General features: G+C 49.5%; 1 protein-coding gene across 1 annotated transcript; it reads right to left on the bottom strand.

Annotated features, from left to right (window-relative positions):
• Positions 1-755: 755 nt before the first annotated feature.
• CDX1 (caudal type homeobox 1) lies at positions 756-24,643 on the bottom strand. The gene is made up of 3 exons (XM_032772293.1): positions 24,214-24,643; positions 2,032-2,177; positions 756-959 (listed from the first exon to the last, which is right to left on the bottom strand). Exons 1-3 carry the CDS (start codon positions 24,641-24,643, stop codon positions 756-758), a joined length of 780 nt encoding a protein of 259 aa, XP_032628184.1.
• Positions 24,644-26,927: the final 2,284 nt, after the last annotated feature.

Genomic DNA, 26,927 nt, shown 5'->3' with positions numbered 1-26,927 from the left:
TAAAACAACCACCTTTCCTGGAACAGTGCTTACTCCACCTCTCACTTTCATGCCTCAGACTTACAATAACGCACTTGCTCCACAGAACCTTCCTAGCTTGTCCCCATGTCCCCTCCGCGCTTCTGTTCCCCCTCCAGGCAACAGCTGAGTGTCTGCTCCTGGCTAATCCCTTCACTCCTGTCTCCTGTGTGCTCCTCACCCCTACAGAACAACTTCCACTGCTTCTCTCTCTTCTGCCCCTGTATGGATGTGGGGGATGCTGGAGACTGATTCAAACACATGTTCTCAGCAGTACATCTATCTAGTGTTCAGTCCAGTCTTGTTTGAATAGCCCCATTCTGCCTGATGTGCCGAGGGGAAGTCATTCCTGACCAGTCTCCTGAACCTGCAGCCAGGAGCCCAACCTATTTCCCTCCTGCTAATGACATTTCCTAGACCCCATTGTCTCCTCCCATCCCCCAGATGCCCCCTCTTGCATTTGATTATAAATACTTGAGGCCAGATCAGTGTTTCTTTCCTACCACAGAGTAACAGTAACTAACCTATTGTTTTTATACATAGAACTGAGTCCATGACACTGCCATAGAAGGGTCATCTGCCATCAAAAATATCCTCCAGATAGAAAGGAAGTGGCTTCGTAGGCTCAGCCCTTACAGCATCATGTCTTTGTAAAGGGATTGTCAGTCTCCAGAGCTCCCCACCTGGTTCCACTCTGCTGCACGGCACATCTAGCTGTGTTTTGCAATCTGCTGGCCTTAAGGCATGAATTCTTCTTTGATAGTCATTGGAGAAGAGGAGACCAGGTTGGTGGTGCTGCTGCAGATGCCGCCAATGGGACCAGGGGTGCCAACGGCCGGCGGGGTGGGAGTGGTGGTGCTTGTGGGTTGCGTCTGCTGCTGCATCTTCTTCTTGTTCACCTTCCTCTCCTTGGCTCTCCGGTTCTGGAACCAGATTTTCACCTGTGGAGACGAGATGAGAGAGATGGACAGGCATGGGGTAGGGGGAAGAGAGAGAAATACAGAAAGGAGCAGCAGGAGAGAAGCAGGCAGTATGAAATATGGCAGTGAGCAAGGCCAGGGACAGAGAAGGATCGAGCATTTGGGAGGGAAAGAGCGTGTGAGGTAATGGGGACGAGAGGGTTGGAGGGAGTCAGTGCACGGAGTCAGTCCTGGGCCGGTTTAGTTTTTCTGTCTTCACTATTGTTCCTCTGGCATACACAGGATGGAGGGACTTTGCTACAGGGGGCACCAGGGAATAGGGTGACCATATTTCCCAAAGGGAAAATGGGACATCACGCAGGGCTAGCCGGAGCCCCTCCCTCCCACCCCATGTGGGGCTGGCATCGCCACTCTCCACCCCGCCTCCACCCGGAACGTTCCTCCACACCCCGCTTTTTTGAGAAAAAGTTGGGACGGCCAGGACAGGGCTTAACAAAGGGATTGTCCCAGCCAAACCAGGACGTATGGTCACCCTAGGTTGGAAAGAATGAGAAGCCGTGGTGTGGGGGTTGGCAGGGAAGTCTTTGTTTTATGAGCCACCTCACCACTTTGGGCCAGTGCCCAAACATGAGCTGCTCACCCCCTCAGAGCGCCCCTGATTCCTAACCTTGCTTCCTATCTCCTCCGTAGCTTTCTCATTTCCCCTACAGCTTTCCCTGCTTCCTCTGCTGTTTTATAAGATCACCCTAAGAGTGTGTGGGGGCGGGGGGTTCAAAAGCTCTCTGCATTGGCCTAATTGTGCGCTCAGGAGTTTTACCGCTGACTTCAGTGGGTGCAGTTAGGCCTAACAGCCAAGGCTGCCTGCATCAGCACATACCACAGGACAACGCAGGCACCACACCTCACTGCCTGTCCGCTTCTGCCCCATCTCAGCTGCCAGGGATGGGGTTGGCTGGAGGAGCCCTTTGCCACTGGCAGTGGTTGGATAGTTACCCATCTCCCTCCCACTGACTGTTGCTGATGGGGCAAGAGGGAGAATACCCGCCTTGGGGTTGAGCCCGGCCCAATGAGTCGTGACTAGCTCAGCACTGACCTGCCGTTCGGTGAGCCCTAGCGTGGCCGCCAGCTCCGCTTTCCGCCGGATGGTGATGTAGCGGCTGTAGTGGAACTCCTTCTCCAGCTCCAGGCGCTGGTGGTCCGTATACACCACCCGGTACTTGTCTTTTGTTCTGGTCTTGCCTAATGGAAACAGCAGAGAGGACCATGTCCAGTGACTGGAGTGGGGACTTGGAGTTCCAGATGGCAAGGGATGTGTGTGAGGGAATTACCCCCAGTGTAGTCCACAATGCAATGCCCTGGATCGCTCGAAACCACTGCAATGCCTTGATAACCAGAGGGTAGGGGAGACATCAAGCCCTTTCGGAAGGGATGCTGAAATACTTTGCCCAGCAATTGCCCGAGTCATTCCACCAGAGATTCCCACAGACTCCTACCCGCTGGCAAGCCATCACTGGAAGAAGAGAGCTGGCTGGGGCGTCCAAGAGAGAAATGACACCATAGACTGAGGAGGAAGCTGTGCTGTATCTAATTGCACCCAAGGAAGAGACGACACACATGTTTTGGCACCAGAGAGACAGTGAGCCAGAGTCAGGTGTTGGAAGGCAACGATGGACACTGGCTAGGAAATGGAGAATGAACTGGCTTTAAATGAAGCCTGAGAATGCAGAGGAAACTGGAGTCCCTTGGCCATAAAACTCCAAACCTATTGGAAGAACGTCAGGTTTGATCGTTTTAAGATGCATAGGCTAGACACCGGGGAGAGAAAGCGTAGTGGAGTCTAGGGGATGGGGCAGTAGATTGGGAATCAGGAGACCCGCACTCTGATCTTCTCTCTTCCACTAACCTGCTGTGTGCCCTTGGGCAAGTCATCTTTCCTGGCTCCAGGCCTGGGTTTCCCCTCCCACCCTTTGTCAGTCTTGTCTACAGAGATGATAAGAGCTTCAAGGCCAGGGCTGTTTCTCACTATGTGTCTGTACAGTGCCCTGCACAATGGGGCCCTGCATTTGGTTGGTTTCTGGGTGCCAACTTCCAGAGGCAACATGTTCCTGTGTCCCTTGACTCCTTCCCCCTTTCTCTGCTGCATTAGCTGACCTGGTTTTGCCCCATTGCTTGGCCAGCCAGTGTGGGTTTGTTTGATTTTCCCCCTCCACTGCTGAGGCGGGGGTGAAAAAGTTTTCCACTCTGGCTGGAAAAATGACTAGGGCTGCTCCTTCAGCTGCAGGAAAAGAAACCGAAGGTTCAAGCTCTGTTTCTGGATACCTACCCGGGACTTCTAGCATGTGACCCCAGCAGGCAGTGTACCTAAGGATGGAAGAAAGCCCTGAATTGCTCACCGTGGCCCCAAAGGAATAGTGAAATATGCTCTGAACACACACAGGGCAGTGCCGCTTTTCCAAAGGTCAGCACCTAAGCTGTGTCTGCAGATGTGGGTTTTGTGCACGAAGCAGATGCAAGGGCACAGTTTGCAGGTGCAGCTTAGCTGCCCACCTTTGACCAGTGTTTAGTTAGACAAAGCGTAGGGCAAGTTACTTGTTTGTTCATTGAGTGAGTTAAATACGTTCTTTGGGGATATTTATTGTGAATCTCTGCATTTGTTCACAAACATTTTTTCCTGTTACTCTGTTAGGCCCATTGGTTTCAATCAGGAGTTCAATAGGGCTCTTTGTAAGCAGCGGATTTGATGTGAATATGTCGATACGTTTCACATATAACACTGGAAAGGAAACTGAACTGTTCTTCAGATCCATCACGTGGTAAGCATGTTATGTGAAACTTGATTTTCTTTAGAGATGGCTGCTAGGCAGTAATAGAATGATGTATAAAATATCTAGAGCCTACATACTGTACTAGAAATGATGATTGATTAATAATAAAAGAGAAAGCAGAGATGGAGCCCCAAACCCCCCAACTCCACAGCTGGACCCCACGCATTGCTTTTCAGCCCCAGCCATAAGTAATTTAATCCCTCTGTATAACTGTTTTCTCCTAAATGGAAAAATAAAAGTAAATGATACACAGGTCTCCCGCATTAGCTCATTCGGTGTGGGACAAATATTTAGGGATAATACGCAAACCAAAAGTTAAAGGGTTAACAAAAATATACAGTAAGAGAGAGGGCTGTATCTGGGACGTCCCGTGGGATTTTGCAAAGTAAGACCTAACTCTGAGCACACAACAGGATAATGGGATGTATGCGTCAAAGACCCAGGGTTGGTCATCCAATTTGCTGATCCACAAAGGTTTTGTCCGACAATTCTAAGGGTCCAAAATCTAGCGTATTGGCGTTGTTAGCATTAACTACAAATGTCTGCTGAGCAATCCACATTGCTACCAAACAGAAGTCTAATTGGAGCCGAACATTCAGCTCCGCAATACCACAGGGCTGCCTGAAGATAAATGAGTCACGCACAACGGCGTCCTTGTGTACCGACAAGCAGTGAGTCAGAAATACAGCAAATAGACACAACACAGGCCTTTGATGGTCCCGCCATCTCACTTCTTACATTCCTGCATTAGTGGACATAGGTCTTTTCTTTCAAGACGTTTTAAGGAAGAAGTGGATATACCCACATCATCAAGCTTACTGGTAAGAATGTTGTGATTTTTCACTACCAAATACCCAAGAGGAAAGGCAACAAACACAGCCATGAAATTATGTTTCATATCCAGAAATCAATAAATTCTGTTCCAGAATGGCAGGAGGGCCATGATGGTGTTTTCAGCTGCACAGTCAACATCCTCCTGCTTGGGAATCAGTCCATTTGTCTTCTTGGAAAACACAGGACAACAGATGCAGATGCCTGCCTTTTCCTAAACTTTTGCCAAAGAAACTGGAGCTGTACCAGGGAACAGTGGGTGCAAATGCAGAGCAGCTTAATGAATTTCCATTGAGTTGCTCCAGATTTGCATCAGTATCACTGAAAACAGGGTTTGGCCATGTAATTTTTGACCTACAGAGGTTCTCCAGAGCTTGACACAGCCATAACTAAGAGATTTCCAAAATTCAAGAAGGCAATGGGCCAAAATCTGCTCAGTTGCACTGGTGTAAATCCGGAGTCACCCCACAAAAATCCGTGGAGTTACACAGGTGTAAATCTAGAGTAAGAGAGGGCAGGACTATGTTCGAGACAGATCATGCTGCATGGTGATTGGTGGTGCCAAAGCATGGAAAGCCTTTTCCATTCAGAGGACAGTATATTGTCACCTCCCTCTTTTTTAATTTGGAAAAGCATGTGAGTGTGTTAAATATGTTATTGGAGTACCAGTGTAACACTGTAGCAGTGAAAGGAAACATGAAGCCATTCCAAACTAAGAAAAGTGTTTGCAATAGATTACATAAATCATCACAACCAGTCCCCCACAAACAGCTACCAGATACTTTTCTTGGATCACTTTAATCAGCAAGACATCCCTATATGGAGGGCCCTGTTCTCAGGTTCCTTGACACCCCTGCATGGCAGAAAGCAGCTGGAAGCCCGGCGGATACAGCCCTTCTGAAGATTCCCTCTGCACAGGGGGAATCTGTGAGTGACATAGAGAAAATTTAGTACTCTCTAGCATCCCGTCCTGGGACAGGGGACCTGGCCAGGGGGAAAAGGGCATGATAAGGGATGTGAGATGCTCACTGGAATCTCTCAAGAGGGGACTTCTTTGCTTTAGTTTTGTTTGTCTTTATCCTTCTTTAATAAAAAAAAATGTCCCTTTCTCCTGATACTGGAAGATTCTTGTATGGCTTGTCGACTCCATCTCTCTGTGGTGATGGCCATTGGTCACGCTTGGTAAGACTGGCATAGTGAAAAGGAATCGGGGAGCTATGTATGATGCTGTGAATACTGCAGCTGTGGAAAGTCCAGACCTGGATACCAAGATCCATTCCTACAGAGCAGGACAAGGTAACGGGCTACAAAGCCTTTCACTTCAAGTTCTCTGGTTCACATCTAGCCCAAGACACTAACTTTGCCTTGCTCTAGAGCAGTGATCCTCACACCTCAGTGATTCAGGAGCCAAATTAGCCACCAATATTACCCAACAGAGCCAGTCATGTGAATTCCCTGTTCCATTTACTAGAGTACTATCGATTCATACGTAAGCAGTATGCCAGGGGAAATGTTCGGTATAACATAGTAAAAGCATCCTGATTGGTTAATAACTGAGATTGGTTAATAATTAAATGACCCGGTATTTTAATATCATGTGCTGCAAACAGCTGCAGGAGACACATTTAAGAGCCACTTGCAGCTTGGGAGCCTCAGCCTGAGTATCACTGCGTTGGAGGCATGAGAACATATTGTTATGTTGTCAGACAATTCTAGGTGTTCAAAAAGTTGCAGAGCTCCCCTAGGTGAAATAAATGGTGCCTGGTGGACATGTAGCAACGCAACCACAAAGCATGGGCAGCATGGTATTCTCATTGGCATGGAGGCAGGCCTGTCGACTCACCCCAGGAGGGACTGCTCCAGGAGAGGACTGGGCCCCGTTGGCAGATAGTGGAGGAGAAGCTTGAATTGCTGCTCCAGTGCTGTGCCCATTCCACCAAGAGATGGCTCAGCCTTCCCGGGCTGCCAGTCGGGAGCCTTTCCACAGCACTACTCACATCCCTGTGCCCAGCTCACTGTCCCCTGACCCTTTGGGAACCTGGTATTTGCCCAGACTGCAATACCGTCTTCAGAGAGCTAGAAATACAAACATACAGCCTGCTTGACTGCTAGTCTATTTACTATGCCCAACACCCTGGCATCTGAACTCCAGTTAAAAAGATCAACATCCATGGCTCACGTGGAAATGTCCTAGAGGATCTGCTGTGGGACAGGCTGATTTCTTTTATTATTAATACCAGCAACCAAAGAGGAATTGGCCAGATTCCTATTGGCCAAAGGGAACTTAACCTGGCCCAAAGCAGGAGAACTAGCAGCAGCAGCAATGGAAGCAGCAGTGAAAAAGGTGCCAGATGTGCACACAGAGCGCAGGGACGATCCCACTGAGTCAGTGAACAAAACGCAAAGCCAGTGGCAAGGGACTGAAAAGGTTCCATTGTGAGTTGCTCATTTTGCATCAGTTTGGGAATTTCAAATGACTCCAAGTCATAAATGCTTCAGGATGGGCACTTGGCCTTTTCTGGTGATCAGTCAGCTCCTGGCGTGCAGGAGGGTAGCCCACAAAAGGAAGAAAGCAGAAGCGGAGCAGGACCCAGAGGAGAAGGTACACACTAAAAAGGAAGAAAGAGGGACCTTATGCCCATCACTGTGGCATCTGAGTGCCTTGCAGCTGATGCCTGGATGGCAAACCCAGGCAGATAAAATATTAACTGGTCCCTCCCTCAAAACCTTCCCCTAAAGCATGAGCAAGCCCATTTCTGAGGATAAAAATATAGGATTGTGTGATTCTGTCCTTTTTTAATTTGTGAGCAGCAGCCTGGGCACTGCCTGCTGTCGGCCCCACCCTCGGGTGGAAGGCACCAAATGGCAATGGAAAGGCTCTTTCTGGTAAGGGTGGGGCCGGGTGTTATTACACCACTTCACCTTCCCGAGGCTTGATGTTGATTGTACTGGTGTTTGAGGGCGGGCACATGAAGCTAAGCCCCTCGCCCCAGTAGGGTCTCCCTGTGCACTTGGAACGCTTTGCCCAGCAGGTTCCAGCCACCGAGTTGCCCCTTTCGGCCCCTTTCGGCTTCCTTTGCTTCCCCATGGAGAGCTCGGGAGGGGAGGGCCCGAGGTCTCTGCAGAATACACCAGAGAAGTAATCGCTGGGGTGGAAGACGCGATGCCCCCCCTTTAGCCCTACCCAGCTGGATTGTTCCCTCACTCCAGGAGGCCTCAGCTGGCCAGGTGTGTCTCTTCCATACTTTCCCCATCTCAACTAGATGGGGATTTTTTTAAAACAGATTCTTTCATGGAAAGAGGAGAGGAAACAAGGGTGAGTGTCATCAGAGGGCGGTGGCTCTGGGGCTCACCCTGCGCCATGGCACAGAACCCCTGAAGGAAGAGTCCTCAGGAGAGATGTTGAGGACAGGGTCACCCTGCCGGGTGATTTACGAGGGATCCGCCCACTGGCGATAAGAGGGGGAAACGGCAGCCACCACAACAGGTGGTGTATGAGCGTCCAGACAAAAAGCAGCTGCTTTTCTAATGAGTAACCAAGCCCAAACTAGTTTACTTCCTGCTTCCAGTTTGCCGCCAAGCCAAATGCATGAGTGTAAGCGTGTGTCAATATGTGCATATGTGTGAGTGCATGTGTGAACCCGGGGATGTGCCTGCGTACGGGCGCATGTGCTGGGAGACAGCTGATCCTGCTGGGACGTGACCTGAGGACCCCCAGCTATAAAAGCAGTCGCTCTCCTTTTCAAGTGGAAGCAGGATTTCCATCACTGTACCACTCACCGGGGCTTTTGTGTCTTCTCTCTAGGCCTCTGGCTGAGGAGGCCATTGAAGTGCGTGTCCTTGGCAAACAGGCTGAGCGTGTGTTTGTGCATGCAGCTATGATTGCTCACTCCTGTGTCAGTGTGTGGTCAGAGGTACACATATGGGCATGTGGGAGCATGGGTTTGAATGAGCACCTACGTGGACAGAACAAGAATTGCATTTCATATAGCACCTTTCATCTAAACAATAACGTGCACATCTATGCAGCCCTGCATTAGAGGATCTCAGAGCAAATGACAAGCACCCGTTAAGTCTTCCAACAACTTGGCAAGGTGGGTAAGAGCGCAGCGAGTCTGCAAAACCGCCAGGCATAGAACCTAAATCTCTTAGAACTGGGCATTAGCCACTAAATCACACGTAACAGAAAAGACCTAATTTGATCATCACGTTCATCCCTTGCCAGTAGAAGGGAAGCAAGGTAATAAGACTGGTTCACGTCACATCTGCTCAGAAGAGAGCACCTCAATTAGGCGCTGAGACAATTTTTATAGTGATTTTATTCGGAATACTCTAAATGCTGTATGTGATGGAAACCGCGCACTCGGTTGCTGTTATTACTTCAAGCCAGCACCTCTAGTCCCAGTGCCCTACCCCAATTCCTCTCGCAAGACCGAACAATCTGGTGACCACTTGAGAAACGTGTTTCAGTGTGAGAGTAAGTAGGTGTCATTGTGCAAAAGAGAGATTTATGTTTGTGTGTGCAACACATGGGCAAATATAGAGCAAGATAAACACAAGGTTGAGACACGGGGGCCTTGTTATATTATGGACCCACCATAGCAAATCCATGTTTATTGTTGTAAGACAGTTTGCATTAAAAATCTGAGTTTCCCCTCTAACTTCCACAGATTATAGGCCCTTTCCACCTGAAATGTCCATCTATAGTCTCCTGCCTAAGAGGATTTTTGGTGAGGTTTTTTGCAATTTGTGAGGTGGATCGCACCAGCTGTGTATCCGAGATTTGACTTCAAAAACTACTGATAAAAGTTTTGAGCTAAGAACTCTAAAAGTGTTGTAGTCACTAGATGCCAGAGAGAACTAGTGCACAGATATGTATTAAACTGTGCCTGGTGGGTTATTGAAAAGCTATTAGCTAAGCAACCGGAAAATGGAACATATTGGGGGCCATTGCTCCATATAGTCTCTGCAACAGCGATAACTTCCATGAGGAATTCTGTGTCTCGAACAACTCCTGCAGGCAGAGTTTGTGGACAAAATAATCCTAATTGCTCCAGTCTCTAAAATTACAAACTGGGTAGGTGCATCCTGACATTACCTGTGCAGGCATCCCTGGTCCTGAAATTTATAAATACTGTTCATTCATTCTTCAGGGTCCACGGCGTAATTTACAAGCTCTGCCGTGATTCTTGCAGAGTTAAATTATGGAAGGATTCCTTCCAAGTCTATAAGCACTGCCGGGCTTATATGAATTTATAAACACAAGGAGTCCTGAAGAAGTTATAAACTCCGCATGATCAGTGAGGTGAAAACCAGGGCTTCTACTCATGCAGAACATATAGAAGCTCCATCGGAATCTGACCTTTAACTCTCTTTGCCTCGACTGTAACAATTCCTACAAGTTTTCTCACGTTAAGGGGTTCATTTTTAACCACTCAAAAACTACGGAAATTTCCAAACAAAAAACTTTAAGGCATCAATTTTGGTTTCAAATGAACATGCCAGATAACTATTTATTTAAAATATCACTATTAGAACAAGGCTGTGTGTGGATGGGAGGCAGGGGAACCATTGGGAAGAGAGGAAATAAGATTCAAAATAAATGTTTGAAAGTCAAGAAATGAGATGGTGGGTGAATCCTGAATGGTCCATGAATTTTAGCAGGAATTATTATTCATCCGAAAGTCCCTGCGGGAAATTAGTCATTTGCTGTTATTTGCTGTTCACCAGGTCTCATTAAAAATTCTCCTCTTTGTTTCAAATGTTTCAGTCATCTAATCAGGTAGATGAAACAATACCATGTGACTTGAGTGACCAATCACTCACCACAAACATTATTATTAACTTTGTTTATTATGTTAGGGCCTAGGAGCCAGAGGAGCCAGGTACTCCCGTGTGGTGCTTACAATCTAAATAAAGCAGCAAAGGTTGCACATTCAACCCAAAGACTGCCAGTGATTCAGCCCAGCTAATGGTCAAATGCAAATACATCTGCTGAATTCTAAAGTGGATTGTCGCAGATTTAGAGGCAGATGAAAAGACCAAAATAGTACTCACAATGAATAATTCAGCTACCTTTTAATACAAATGCAGAGTTGCAAACTTAACTCTATCTTTGCAATGCTTTTTGTCCATAACAGCAGTGCAAACACTGCTGCCAAACTCACCTCAGGGCCCGAGCCCAACTGTCTACACAGTTGTTTGTAGGGCCATAGCGCAAGACTCGCTGTCGTGGGTTTTAGTGAAGAGCTCCCGGGATCTTGCACAAGCTCGCTACACCGGGCCATACCAGGCTAAGTGTAAGAATCATGCCTGCACGATGCAAGCCTGCAAGGATCATGCGTGGAGTATGGATGCCCCCCACCTTCCCCAGATGCAGAATTTTAAATTAAAACACAACGCCCCGGGGTCCCAGTGCTGATGCTGTTTAAACTGACAGCATGGTTCTCCCGTTTTCCAGAGGAAGGTCCCATGTAGAGGCAAGTGCTCCAGTGCCCCGGGTCCCCTCAGGAGCCACAGCAGCAGGGAGGATGGGCTTTAATGAACAGCCCAGAAGCCACAGCAGAGGTCTCCAGGAGCACTTTCCACTGAGCCATTAATAAGTGGGCATGTGCCAGCTAAGGAAGCTTACAGAGCCACCTGCAGTGTTGCCTACAACCACGCTTCTCTTCACCCCCTGCTCTCCGACAAGGTCTGAGGGGGGCGTCAAGGCCCCCACACTGGGAGGTTGAGCCAATTGAGGGCTGTCTTTTGGGGAGCTCTCATGCGACCCCATTGTGTACCATGGAACCTGGCCTCAGGTGTCTGAGAGGATCAGCATGAATTCGTTCCCACTCCCTGACATCACATTCTCACTAGCCACCTTTGCTTTCCAACTCCCCCCATTCTTGAATGAAGCCAGCCTCTCCTGACAGCCTGGCCACGGGCCTCCTCAGGCCTGGCTGGAGCCCTTAACTGATCGCTTGAATTTTTGAAAACGTTAGTCAGGACGGCTTGTTTTCATTCTTTCTCTGTCCTATCACAATAATGGCAGGCCCGCAAGGAGCTGTTCAGGAGGCCAGTGGGAAGGACTTCAGCACCAGGATCAAGAAAGGGCCAATGTCTGTGTGGGGAGAGAGTATCATTATCTTTGTTAATATATAACTCTAATAGCCCTCACCTTAGCCACGATTAGATAAGGGAGCAGCTTTAATGTGCTGTGCAAACCAGAAGGGACTCACTTCTGAGCGTGTGCACTGCAGACACACACCCACTCACACACACATGGCGGTGGGGGGGTGGGGAATGGTAGGTTGGGTCCAGATTCTGAGCTGCACTCAGCATCCACCTGCTGCACTGCCTTCCCACAGATAAGGCCTCATGGGCTCTGTCTGAGATTGTGCTCGCTCTGAGACCAGGAAGGGAACTCTGGCCTCAACTCCAACACACAGCATGTCCCATTATACCACGTCTCATCAGAATGCACCTCTCTCACCATCTCCCATCAGACTGGGATTGGCTGCAGCTGGGTTTAGGAGCTGGGTCTCCATCTATCCGCTGTGGCTCATGCAGCCCCAGACAAGGCGCACTTTGTCGCTCCCACCTAGCAGAGGAAGAAAGGGGAAATAAAAACTTCTTCCTGCTTCCTCTATTCCATACTCTGGACTAGAGCAACCTGCATGAGGCCAGCAAATAAATGAGGAAGTCCAAAGTCACTGTTGGGGCTAGAAAGCAGAGTCTGGCCTTCAGTGAAGCCAAGGCGAATGGAGAATCCCACTTGCTCGTGACCAGAGAGGCAGTAGTAGTCAAGCCTTTTTCCCCAGGACTGACCTCCTCTTCCTGCTTCAAGAGAGAATCCTCAAGAAGGAGCCTATGAGACTAGGCACCCAAAAGAATACTTCGGCATTGAACTGATCGTGCAAAGAACAGAATGATCCAAGGTGTTCGATCTAAACTTGAAGGAACGGCCAAATATAAGGATGTTCAGATTAGGGTGATATTAGGAACAGGAGGTCCAGGAAATATTTGGGAATATTCTGCATTAAAGAGTGACGGGCCAGGGTGTGAAGGCAGAAGCAGCGCTGGAGGAGCAGGCAGAAAGCAGCAGAGGAGTGAGACTTGTATTTATTTATAAGAGGTGGCTGTTTCCTTCAAGAGATGGTTACCGGAGATCCAGCCAGCCTTGGGGGAGTAGGGCACAGCTGATACAACAAATGGGAATGGCTAAGAGGTGGGAACCATGGTACTGGCAGGTGGATAACAGGCATTCGGCATCCACCGCAGCAGCAGGAGCAGCACAAATGCATGCAGAGAGGACAGGAGAACTGTAAAATTTTATGATGGTTATGGACTGATGAGCACAGTGATAGAAAGAGACACAGATTGGAGCAGGTTGTGTTGTGTCCCTATATAGTGGCTGCTCCACGTAGAGGACAAGAGTCTGCAACTGCTACCGCTACCAGCTAGTGGAGTTACTCCTTTAGCTGACATAATAAAGGCTGGTGTTTCTGGTTCTGAAGAGTCAGGATTATATGCTCATTGACAGCCCCTGGTGGGGACCATCTCACAGGGGAGAGCACAATGAGGAGACTGGGGTTGGCAGTTATTAAACCAAAGTAATTAACACTGGAAACTCCAATGATGGAGAATGACCTAGAGAAATGCCAGCTGGTGGACATGGTCAGGAGGACAGAGCCCTGAGTCCAACTATTTATGCCTCAGCATGTAGCACTGCTGCTCAGCTCTGCACATGTGGCTTCACTCATCCACAGTTCAAACTAAAATTAAGACTGTAGGTCTCCCTAAACCATATGAATAGCATAATAATAGACTGCTCCATCTCTGAGCCTCAGGAGTCAAAAATCAGAACCACCCAAAACTAAGCAGGCAGAACCTGTAGCAAGCGAGCTTGAGCCAGGCCAGCTGTCTGAGAAGGGCAGTGGGGACAACGCCCTGTGTTGGATGTGTGTCCATCTCTTCCTAATGCTGCCTTCTCTGCCTCTCACCCTGCACTGGCTATGAAGAGACTGAGAGACTGTGGAACTTCTGTCTGTCCCCATAAGGATCTTCTCTCTCTCTCATGTATTTCTTTCCATAGCATCTAGCTGCCATTTTTGTTTTAATTTTTTTAATGATGAAAATCCATATGTGTCCAAATACAATCATGGCACAAACGTCGACAAATTACACCTCTCACCACCCCTGTGAAGTAGCTAAGTACCTATTATCCTCCCTGTTTTATGGATGGGGAAACTGAGGCAGCAAGGCAAAGGGACTTGCCCAAAGCTACACCACAAATCAGTGGCAGAGTCAGGACTGGATGTCAGACATGACAGACTCCAAACCCTGTGCTGGCTGCTCCTGCCTGCACTGGCTCCAACTTTAATCAATGTCTCTTTTGTGGTTTTGAATAGGAGCAACCTGTGGGTTTTTTTCCCTGATCTCCTACATGAAGGCTGCTCAGTAACCTTATGCAAAATGATTGATGGTCCCAGTTCAGCTTTCACCGCAAAAGGGCTCCCCTCGCAGCTAGAAATAATGGTAATTGCCTCCTGGTTCATAGTGTCCCCAGAGGGGCCAGGAACGGAGCAGGAGGACATGGGACCCGGGCCACACGTCATTACAGAAGCACAATAATCATAATGCCCCACCCTTTAGGCACATTATCTAATTTGCTAATGAGGTCGCGAAGGGAAGCTGTTGCCCATGGAGCTAAGTGTCCCCTGGCTAAAGAGTGGCCATCAGTCCTCACAGCAGTCAAACTAGCACATTCCACCATCACTAAACCCACTTTGTCTGAAGGAAAAGAAAGGTTGATACAACAGCCTCCATCTGAGAATCTGTGAGCCCCGGTAGTACCTACCTTCCCTATTTCTATCCACCCTCCTTTGTCGTCCTTGTATTTTGTCAACTTCAGACAGGAGCTCATGGTAGCTCCTACGGGGTAGGGGAGGAAGACAGCCAAATGAACAATAGTTGAAGGACCCTGATCTGGCTGTGAATCAACAGGATGGGTTTTCACAAGCCCTTTCTGAGCCTTCCAACACAAGAAGTGGAGTTGGAAAAATATAGATGGTGGATGAAACGCTAGGGGTGTAATCTATCATTCTGAGGGGAAGGAGATGTCAGGTCATAGGTGTGCCCAACAGCAGGGGTAGGAATACTAAGAAGGCCCCTCCAGTCCCAAGTGTCCAGCAGCCAGAGTTTTACTTGTTCCAGCAGAACTTTCACGTCCACTGAATGGGAAAATTCCAACATCACATGTGGGAGTTTTCATTGCAAACAAACTTGCATTTCATATACACGAGCATTACTCCCGGGGGAAATCTGTGCCACTGCACAATGCGGAATTTTGCAGAAATTAATGTTGTGTGTGCAGAATTTCCTTTCCCCCACAGAAATGTGCTGCCACCATTATGGGTTGCTAGACCCAGCCCAGCCCAGCTCGCACATAGAAGACACTTCTGGGGAGAGGGAATGGGAGCTAGAGGGTTCCTGCTAGCTGCAGTTCCCAGCCTGCCCTGACCTGGGACTGAGTATCAGGTTGTTTCTCCCTCTGGATCCCTGGGCTCTGAGGAGGAGTGGGGATAGGGGGCTGTGGCTGGGTTCTGAGGGGGAGAGGTTTTGGGTATCTGGCCCCCTGGCTGGGCTCTGGTGGGTAAGGGAGCAGAGAAACAGGAACAGAGTTGTCATAGGGATTTCTTTAATGCTCTACTCTAGAGGGAATTTTTTTGTTGTCTCTATAGTTTCAGACATACTTGCTGACAGGTATTTTGAAATAAATTACCAAAATAACTGAAACTGGTGTGATTATGTAGTGTTAGTTTTTGACAAATAAAATTTGCAGAATTTTGAATTTTTTGGTGCCGAATGCTACCGGGAGTAGACCACAGTCCCATCTAGTCAGGGAAGAGAAATAAAGCCATGTGACTCATCTTAGCAGACCAATCGCAATTAACTACTACATCTCCCGTGCTAACTATTCACAGAAAACCGGATGCAGTCAACTATTATTGCCAGAACTGTAGTTGATTTGATGGCTTTTCTCTGAGTGGGGGAAAAAGCGCTTCCAGGAATGTGAATTATTTCCCCAGTTTTGTGCCTATCAGAAAGCGGTTGTCAAAGGCCCCAAAGCCAGGCTTAGTTACAAGCTAAACAGAGAAAAATCCAGTCCCTCATGACTCTCACCATAACATTAGAGGGTCTCACAGGATCAAGAATGTGCAGACCAAAGCCAGCATTTTTTAATACAATCCACAAAGAAAATCAGGATCCAGCCTAGGAGATGGAAGAACAGCTACAGTTTTCTATGTCACTCATCCCTAACCATCACCCGCCCCCCCCCCCCATTTGATGGAAAAATGCACTGAAAATGGTGCTTTCTCTGAAATGTAGGTGGATTAACTGTTAGGAGGACATTGCAAGCAGACCTAAGCCATGTATTTCATGCAGACTCGTCTCTCCCCTTCCAATTCCTCAGAATTCAGCATTGGTTTTGGCACTTGGCAGATGCTTTTGATTGCTCACCCAGCTTTTCATTAGGACACTGCTAAGCCTCTCATCAGTCGTACCTGCTGTGTAATGTCAGATGTGGGAAGGTAGAGCTGAGGCAACAAACAGATTAGCTGGAGGGTGGGTGTATTATGTATCAGTTTCTCATGGTTCGCCACACTCTGGCTAATGAAGCATGGGCCTAGGGCCCCACCCTATCGTAATCCAGTACCTCTCAGGATTTTGTCCCCTGTGTCAGAAGGCGCAGTGCCCACAAAGCAGCTGCAGACAGTCCCTGAAGATACTAGCTCATCTTTACGTTTTCTGCTCTTTTCTCAACTTCTTTTCAGCTCCCAGGCTCTGCGCCACAGTCAAACTGTCCACAGAGGGCCTGATTCTCCTCGTGCTTATAAATCAGGAGCAACTCCATTGATGTTCACGGAGTGACCCCAGTGTAAATCTGGTGTGAGAGCAGAATCAGGCTCCCTTATCACCATGAAAGCACAGTGTTGACAGAGCAGGAAGGTGGGCATCCTTGAAGGTTCCCCCATAAGAAGCCTCCTCCATTGGCCAGAGGTTTTAAGTGTCCCTTCACTAATCTCAGGGTATTATCTGGCCTGGCCTGTCACGTAGGTATCTTTAATGTTCAAGGGAAGCCTTTTTTGTTCAAGGAAAGTCAATTCTAAGAAAGTTTGAAAAGTCTGTACCTTGGACAGGCGACTAGCTGCTCAACAAATCCCTGAGTTAATAATTTAAGGGTGGCAGGGGTGGTTTGGGTGTGTACGTGCATGCGTGTAGGTACATAGTCTGTGTAGAGGGAGGGTTAATTGTGTTAAGGACTTTAATGATGGTGCATCATTTACTGAAAACGCCCCCCCCACACACACACACAATTTAGCAGGCTGAGTGAAATATGAGAAAATTCTCCTATTCAAGAAGACATTAGGAATAGCTGCAAAAGCACCATCCCTGAGACATGCTCTGCAGCAGCATTTCCAGAGCAAAACTTTCCACCACAGCTCAGTAATTAGGATTTTTCCCCTTCAAGATTTCGGGGTTAATACCAGAGCTGAGCAAATAGCAAATAGGGGAAAGTTCTGAGAATACTTGTTTGAATTCTAGATACATTTTGATTTGATTTGTTTTGACTGCACTTGCAGCAAGTGCTTTCCACCAGCATTCAAGCGCTCAAACTTCACTAATATGAATGTTTGCAAAAAGCACATTTTTTACCCTCATGGGTGCACCAAAAAGTGAAGCTTTAATTGTACAATCAGCTGCAACATTTCACATTCACACCATGTTCACGAGTTACACAAATCCTAGAACAGAATCCATGCCATGCACTTTATGTAACTAACCAGTGCCAGGTGAATTTCGAAGTTCAGCTCTGAAACATTTTCAGCAAGCCCTTCCTAAGCTATTTCTAGAGTGAGGTGAAATTCACAAGGAGGTTTGCAAATAACTGAACCATAAGCAAGCACAAGACTGTCACATTCTGCTTGTGAACATTTTATAAACAGAAAAAACAGGTGACGTTCGACAAATAATTTGTTAGGAATGATCTGTTCAAGTCTTTTGAATACTTGGTTTCTTAACTAAATACAACAATTTCCCAACAACCCTTTCCCTGAAGTCTCTCAATTCTCTTGCACTGTACAGACTGCTAGAACCTCCCCCCAAATAGTTTGATAGTTCAATTGGAGGAGAACATGTAAATATTTAGCAATAACTATATAGAATGTTCCCTTATGCAAGGCCTGTCCAAAACTCATTGAATGACTCAACTAGAGACTTTCCATTGGTTCCCTGGGCTTTGAATCTCTCCACTGGATTTACACCTCTTATTCCCACATGAAGTTTGATGTTATCCCAGTATCTTATTACCTAGGAAAAACTCTTTCTCAGCAGTGCTCGGGCTATACTAGTAGCTGTTTATTCAAGGAGTGACAGAGAGGAAGGTGTAATTTATAACCTTCTGAAGTATTATGATTTATAGCACTCATAATGAAACTATTGATATTTACAGCAAAGACGTTGTGGTATCAATTTCCTATTTCTTTTGCAGCAAGGTGGGTAGTTAATCAATCCCAGGCTGATTAATGTCCAGTTTATTGATTGCAATAAAACAGTTCATTTAAGCATTTCTCCCTTATCTGTGCCAAACCTGCCTCTGGGCTGATTACTCTTTGTCTTAATAAGGAAAGTTTCTGAAGCATTTGCCTTTTTTAAAAAAGAATGTCCCAGAAAAGCCCTTAATATTTTATTTCCGTTAGATATGAAGGACCTGATTCTACAAATGCTCTGCATACACAAATCCCTCTGCAAGCTGGGATATATAAACAATATCTAATGGGTGCAGTGCTAACTGATTGAAGTCAATGGGAGTTTTGCTATTGATTTTGGTGGGGATTTCACCCAAGAGCTCCCTGCCCAATGAAACTGCAGATTCTTTCTAAGAATCCTGCTATCCTTACTCAGGCAAAAAATCCCATATGTGGAGTGCTTGTGCATGGAGAAGAGGGACAGGAATTCTAAGCCAATTTTCGAACAAAATGAACTGGTACTAGTGGATATTGTCTGATTCGGCAGCTCTTTCCCGGGGGAAATGCCCACTGACTTTGCTGGGAATTTATCTTGTGTGAGGCCTGTAGGACTGACTTCCCTAGTAAGGACTGCAAGAGTGGGCTTGTCATTAGGAGCCAAGGATGCAGTGGGCAGACGCAGAGCTTCTTTTACATCCTCCTGATTTTAAACATGGGCTGGGGGCTGGGGTGGGGTGTTTCCTAATATGCATTGAAGGAGACAATGGCTACTTTATTTGGCCTTTGGTGTGTATTTAATCTAAGAGATATGAACTGAGCAACTCATGATATTTTTCACAATTCAATCAATCCAATTGTCATTTAATTCAATCAGAGGCGCTTTCAAGCCCCATTTTATCTTAATTCCACTCCTGGGTGTAAAATTATTAAACAAGGTTCACCCAGAGAAGATGTTTGTTGGTTTCTTTCTCCCTTTATCAATTGTTTCAAACATTTGCCCCTCCCAAGTTTCTCCTCCAAGGGCTGACCCGAGAGCCCAAAATGACCACGTGCAGCCGACTTCTCTTTTGATAATGGAGGATAATGGATAATGGAGTTTTGGTAATTCCAGGATCTCAGGGAGCACTAATCAGAACAGGAATAAATCAGTGCCCTGGTAACTGGGGCTCTGGAGACATCCACCCAGATAGTAATATCATGATTCACTCATCACCTGTCCTCTCCAAGGCCTCTGTTCTGCTATTTACTGAATGTGCCTATGCAGAGTCCAGGGGAAGGCAACAAGCTGCAAAACTAGGCACAGAATACTACAAAGAATTCACATAAGCTCTGCTCTAGTCAATTAATACTATACATACAATTAATTCAATTAGGAGTCCTATTGTGTAACCAATTATTGTTGCTGCAGTGCCTTTAATCTCAAAGTCTTTCTCAAACGATGTACTTAGAGGCGCCCCACTGAAATGCAACCACCTCTGGGGCAGAAACGCACAAGCAATTCTGGCAGAGTACAACAGGGCTGAGGGGGTGGGGCCTTTTCGGCCAAAGATATCTGAGCAAATGCCATTCCCCCTGAGAAATGCCATCAGATCTTTAGTGTCCACGTAGAGCAGAGAGGGTCTCATATGAGAACACCACACCCCGCCACCTTGCCCGGAGTTGAGACCTTCCTCTACCAACCCAGTCACTTGGGAGAAAGCGTCACCATGCCTATCCTGGGCCACTGCTTCATCCAACTCACTGAAGCTGCACTCATCCTGCTGTAAAGGGGAGAGGGCATCTGACCTAGTCTACATATAGGTTTTGTAGCAACATAAGTATTTCAGTTAGGAGTGTGACTTTTTTCTGAAATAATTACACTGGAGTGTGATTACACTGGAGCTACAGTTAAAGCAGTACAATTCTGGGGTGAAGACAGCAGCAAGAGATGACAACACAGCTCAGCAACTGGACCTTGGTGGCAGAGGAGAATCCACCATTGTCATAGCTGTCTGCTTCTCATTCCAGCAGAGACTGAGGCTGTCCCTCATGACAGCCCCATTTCCCTGAGTCTCAGGTCTCCTGCGTGGCAGTGCAGAGCTCCCTCTCTATCCGCTAGATCATTACTGTATCTAGTCAGACCACTCAAACATGTCAGAGGGGGTTGTTGTGTCAAAACTTTGAAAAGCTGCATAAAACAGGAAGTGCAATGTTTAGATCACAGCCAAAGTGAGACACAGAGCATGTCTCTCTCATTTTGGCTTCTATTTTATTTAAGTTCTTATACCACCCCCACCCCCATGGCATCTGGATAGATGAACGAAAAAGATCTTCAGTACTGGTGGATCACATGCTAGCAGGGATATATTTCCAAGCTGAGGGGCTGGTAAAAGTACTCAGATTCATATGATTTGTAAAAAAAAAATCCCTTTGCAAAAGGACATCTCCAAAAGTCTCTTGACTATGAAGAGTTTGGTACCTGAATTTTAACCCGGAACAATTGGATGGAAGTTAGTGGGAATTTGTGGGTGCTGATCAGTGGCCCGATTGGACATTATTGGCCTGATTTTCAAATGTGATCCCCTGCAGCTCTCATAGAAATGGATGATTGCAGCTGAGTGCTCGGCAGTTTGGAAAATAAAGCTATGCACCGATTACCCGAAGCAACTTCTGAATCAGAATCTTCCCTTGCTAAGGTATTTACTCTGTACTGTGTCGTATTCAAAGCCGGGGCCATGCCATGCTAATGTGATACTAACTGCCACTATTTCAGGAGGAAATACCATTTCTGTCTAAACCCAAATTTTTCAAAGTGCTCTAATTTTTTTGTCGATTTTTAAATTAATTTTTAATTTGTCTGGCATTTACTGCTGTCTCAGCTTCTGTATTACCCATTTGGCCCTATCAAAACATTCAGTGAAGACCATTTTAAAATGACTAGCAGAGGAATCAATCCAGTGACATGTCTATGTGCTCCCAGATATGGCCAAATTGGTGCAGATTATATTATTAGTGTGTAAATGAAGATTTTTAATATTACCGAGACCCAGTACTAGTGCGGGGGGGAGAGGGCGGAGCATCCTAAAAATCTGTACTCAGATATGTAGAATTTATACACAGCTTGATCTTTCTCCCACTGCAATAAAGGGCAAGATTCCTGCTGATTTCTATAGAACAGGATCAAGCCGCAAGCTGTCTGTTCTGGCCCAGATCTGTACAGCCCTGCAAATCTACAGACACTCGCTTTATATCCAGATGCAGCTATCTGCAGACGTGGATCAGATGTGGATACAAATACAGAGCTTCCCCTTTTGCTAATGTTGAGTAGTACCTTACTGAGCTACAAGCCCCAGGAGAATTTGAAAGCCCACGATGCGTCCCAGCTGTATTACCACTCGCAGAGCAAATAAGGCAATACTCATTCTAGTAAGGTTCCTGGATTCGACCTTCCACTGTCATCTCAGTCAACTCTGAACCAGATCCAAACCAACCATGGTAGATGCAGACATCTAATGCACAAATGGAAAACCAAGGATTCCCCAGCGCGCGAGTGTGACTCCCCAGGACAGACCATCGAACATACCCTGATGTAGCCATATGACTTGATCAACTTCCGGGGAAATTGTAGAAGCTGCTCAATACCACCCAAAGGAAAGAAGAAGTAAGGAAGACAAAACTGGACCCCTTGTAAGGGCAATTTAAGTGACGGACTGGTCTACATAGGGAAATTTACCAAATTTGGTCCATAGCTCACTCTGGGCAGATTCCTGTGAAGCCAATGCCAGTAGGATCTGCTCCCCTGATACATATTTTTAATAGGAGTCCCCTTTGAGTTGATACTGTTGCATCCTTGGGGCTTTGCAGTCCTCACACCTGATGATGATAACCCCCATCTGAGGGGCAGGAAAATGTAGCTGGTGGCCTTCCAGGTCAAATCTGGCTCTCTCCATGTCCACTGAAGCCACCCACCTAACTGCCATGGGGCTCTGGGATCTAGGGAGGATCTGGGGAGCAGGATTTGACCCAAAGGCAGAGTGGGGAAGGATAAAGCAGCTGGAGGTGCAGGGTCACTCACACCCTGCCCCTTTCCAGCCTGGATTTCCCACTCGTGCGAGAGCCCTCCTGGGTTGGCGATGGAGGTGGGAGAAGGCCCCTGTGCCAGCAGGCTGGGAGATCGCCCGGCAGGAGCTGGCTGGGCCAGGCCCCTTGGCAGCCTAGGGCCGGGTGGGGGGCACTGACCAGGCCTTGGCCACCCCGGCAGCGGGAGCGGGGAGATGTCTCTAGGACGAGGCCTTGCCCCGCACCGACCCTTCGGCTCGGAACATCAAAGTGCCCCGCCAGCCTCAGAGCAGGGGTGACAAAGGCCGAGGACAATGGGGCTGCTGGGCGCCCCACGCCTTCCTGCAACTCGGAGTCACTCCGGATCTGCATGACAAAGCGCAGCGCTTGTAAATGTGGGCTGCCCCCGCTTCCAGATCTCCTGCCTTAAACAGCCGCGCTGCCTTTGAACTGGGCAGCCGGGCGGCCGCGGAGCGTGTTCATTTGGGTTTGCCTGGGGAGAGACTTCCACCTCCCCCCGCCGGCCCCCAGCCTCCAGCGCGGTCAGGAGTTCAGCTGCGGCCCGGGGCCTGCGGGAGAGGCAGCGAGGTGCCGCCTGCAATCAGGAGCCGCGGGGCCTGGGGCGCAGTGCCAGACTGCGCCGGGAGGCAACGGGCCGGGAGAGCTGGACACACACACACGCAACCCGCCCCCGACACACGACCCCCCCCCACAACCCTGCACACCTCACACAAACCTGCTCTCACACAAAAGCCCACAACCCCTACACGTACCGCTGTGTCACACACAACCCCCACCCTTACACCTCCCACACCTCAACTCCCCTATGGACCCCACCCCCACAAACCCCTCCAGCTCTCCCTTCGCCCACACAACGTCTCCCACACACAGAGCAGCAGGAGGGAGTGGGGGGAGCGCAGAGCAGGACACTCCAGTGACTTGCCGCGGGCTCTGTCCTGGATCTCCCCCCAAAAGGGTCTGAACGATCAGAAACCCTCTTCCCTCCGCCACGTCTCTTGGGGATGTGCGCTCCCAGCTCTCCAGCCCTGCCCTGTTCCAGGGGGACATGGAGCCTGGGCCTCGGGAGGGGCACCCAGACTGTGCCTAGAAGCCTGTTGCTCCCACGGATGAGCGCTTGGCATTTCTTAACTACACCCGAAATGGCAAAACTAGAAGCCACTGGGCCGCCTGGGATCGAAGCTCGCCCGTTGATAATCCCTAGCTCCCGGTAACAGAGGGAAGGAGGGGGAGTGGGCTGTCTGGATCTGATCCTGCATCCCCTGCACGCCCCGTACCCGGGAGTATTGGGGCCCTCGGAGAAGAGCTTTCCAGGCTGGGAAAAGCCAGTCTAGCACCAGCATTTCATTGCCAGCTTGTTAAATGGGTAAAACATCCAGGCCCTGGAAAATTGGGCCCTGAATTGGCCCGTCTCCGATGACCACTGGGCTGTGGATCAGATCCTGGGTGTTTAACAGAATGGTGTCACCTGAATTTGAGCTAAACCCTTTGGTTTCCAGTCCAGGCGGGCCCCAGACAGGGTCGGGGCTGACGAGGTGTCTTTGCAATGGCTGCAATAGGTTTTTCCCCTTAGCTGCCACACCGGGGATGGCGATATTGACCTGCTGGGACTGTCACTAGCACAGAGCAAGAACAAAGCGGTTTTATGCAGCTTTACTGGGCACAGGGAAATGCACGTTGGCTCAGGGCCCATATGGGCCAGCTCTGGGGAAACGCTGCTTAAAGGACCCCCGAGAAGCTGAGGCCTGGCAAGCGAGATTTTAATTATCCCCCGAAGTTCAGACGGACAAAACCACCGATATGAACCCTGTGCAAATACATATAAACGTAATTTACAGCCCCTGCGCTCTCCGAAATACCCTGGCACGCTCAGGGGTCATTGGCCGGAGCTTGGTAGGGTAATGCGCATTTGAAAACTCAGCTTCCCCCACGCCGAATGCTGCCCTCCCTTCCTGGCATTATTGGGGTGCAGGGTTGCGCCCCAGCTCCGACCTAAGCAAAGACACCCCCGGGAGGCGGGGGGGTAAGAAAGTGGGGGAGTTTCCTTACCACTGCTGCTGCTGGTTGGAACGCTGCGCCTCATCCACTCATAGGGGGTGCGCCTTTGCGCATTGGGGGAGAGCTGGGCCACTGAGCTGTTGATGGGTGGAGGTAAGAGTCCAGAGCCTGGAGGCTGAATTGGATTAAAATCAGTGGGGCTGAATCCAAGCTGCCCCGGGTTAGCGACGGAAGAAGCGGCTCCAGGCCCGTAAGAATGCCAGTCGTCCTTGGTGGGTGTGTATGGCGAGCCCCAGGCGCCCGCAGGCTGCCCATGGTGTGGGTCACTGTTAATCCCTGGCACGTGATGGTAGCTGGCAAAATCCGAATATTGAGGGGGCGCAGGTACGTAGTTCTGGGGGTTGAGGTTCAGGCTGGGGTGCCTGACCGGGTTAGGGTACATGTTAGTGTCCTTATCCAAAAGATAGCCCACATACATCATCCCCGGATGGCCCTGTGCGCATAATGTGCCTCTGCCGCTCTGCAGGCTTGGCCTGAGCTCCCTGTAACTCGGCTCCCACTCCTTCCTGATAAGCTGTTCACCTGAACTTCTTGGGCAGCTTTCCCCCACTTCGCAAAGGCACCTCCCTGACGAAAGGCTTTTATTGGGCCAACCTCTCGGAGTATTTGCATTGAAAGGCAGGTTTGCATTTCAAAGTGCAGGAATCAAAGGGGCAGGCAGTGGGGCGAATTCAAACGGTCCAGATTGCTCGCCAGAGAGAAGGAGGAAAAAGAAGACCCATGAGGTGGATACGTCTGAGGTGGTGGGTGGGGAAAGGTCGAGCGGCTCCAGGAAACCCAGAGACCCCCGGGCTCGAGGAGATCAGCCCAGAGAGCGCACTGCTGAAGTCTGGAGAACGTTTAAAGTCTCCCCAGCCCGAGCGCACGTGCGAGCACCCCCATTAGGGCGATGGAGCCGAGTCCCTTTCTGGTGGTACCAGCACTGTTAGGGCCTGACCCAAGGCCTAATGCAACCAGTGGCGTCTTCCTAATGCGTCCAGGGAGCTCTGGGTGGGAGCCCTTCATGCTCCCCTGCTCCGGGGATCTGTCAGCACCTTTCCAAACCAAACACCCGCCCAGATGTGGGTTTATTTCCCTTGCGAACGACCTGGCACTGACTCTGGGTCCGGGTAACTCCGGAGCTACTGGGGAAACGTTGGGGCTTCTGCCAAGAGTCTTATTTTCCAGCGACTTGCTGCGGCTCCTGTCAAGCGCCAGGCTGGCTTGGCTGGGGACCCGGGGAGATGGGCACCAGACGGTCCTGCCCCTAGACGGACCAAACGGGCCCCATTTTAAACCCGCCTGTTACAAAGCTACAGGGTTTGAGCGCAGCCAGGATCCCAGTTTATTTTTACCCGCAAAAAAATCCCCCCGTTTCTGGCCTTTTGCCTTAGATTGCCACGTTACGTCCCGATACAGCAAGGGCTGGCCGCGTGTTTAGAAGGACCTTGGCCTCCCCAGCGCCAAACTACGGCCTCCTTATTGGAAAGCCTCTTTTCCCGACTCCGGCGAGCCCAGGCTGCCGGTGCAGGGCCTGGCCTGGCTCTGCGGGCCTGGCTCTGCCCTGTAGGGCTATTGGAGGGCGAACAGGCTCCAGCCACGGGATCTGACCGTGACTTGACGGAGGGAGAGAGGGAGGGATCAGATTCGTCTCCGCGGGTGAGAGGGGAATATTGGTCCCCTCCCAGCCAGGCACACGGTGCGCTCAGCCGGTTCACCCCCTCCGCTGCTGCTGGGACACCCTCCGGAGTGGGCTGTTCATTGCCCGTGTCACCCCTGGCCCAGCCCCTCCAGCCATGTGCCCGAAGCTTGCGCCCGGGAGCCCCCGGAGCCTGGCAGGCTTCCCCCACCCCAGCCCTCCTCTTTCCTCTCGCTGGGGCAGCTCACAGCTCAGCTTCCCAGCCTGGCTCTTGTGCCGGGGGAGGGAGGACTACATGAGGAAATCATAAAATGCAGAGCGGGGGCCCCTGGCCCCACTGCCTAGTTCCACCCCTCCTCCCCCCCGGCAAAGAGCCACCGCCCAACGCCCCTTCTTGCTCTTGGCCAGGGGCCGGACAAGCCAAGGCCCCCGGAGGCTGAAGTCTCTGCACTGTACGTTGATAAGAAAGGCCCCGGCTCCGCTCAACCCCTGCCCCAGCCTGAACCCTGGGGTGGGTCGCCAGGGGATCATGCGCGGAAGCTCATCCCCAGAAGAGGAGTCTCTCAAACACGACCCTGGCCGGCAAACCGCAGCTGGGCTCCGGCTCCGGCTCCAGGGCGCTCCAGCCCCGGGCAAGATCCGATCCCTTCAGCAACAACCCCCCATTCCCCATCCGCTTTAGCCGGAGAGCAGCCCCTGCTCCCCGCCCCGAACCTGGTCGGGTGGATTGGACGGGTGAACCGGAGTCCTTGGGTTGAGAGGAGGGAGGGGGGTCTTGCTGGCCCCTCAGCAAAGGCTCAAAGTGCAGCGGAGGAGAAAAGAGACGACGGGGGGTGGGGGTTGTCAGAATGAAATAAACAAGGTGTCTCCGAAGCACATGGAAGCTCTGTCTGTCGCAACGCCAATGTCATGTCACTTATCTAGCCAGAGAGTTTTAAAGACAGACGGGTCCATCTTCATCTACTCTGACCTCCTGCACAGCCCGGAACCTCGCCCGATACACCCCAGGCTATCTAGTGGGCAGTACATTTCATGTTGGGTACAGGGGGTGCTTTACAAAGCAAGAATCTAGATACTGGCCATTGGC

The sequence above is a fragment of the Chelonoidis abingdonii genome, chromosome 7 (assembly GCF_003597395.2).
Source record: "Chelonoidis abingdonii isolate Lonesome George chromosome 7, CheloAbing_2.0, whole genome shotgun sequence".
Classification (NCBI taxonomy): domain Eukaryota; kingdom Metazoa; phylum Chordata; order Testudines; family Testudinidae; genus Chelonoidis; species Chelonoidis abingdonii.
Note: the sequence above shows the minus strand (reverse complement) of the source record. Positions and strands in the feature narration are given on the sequence as shown.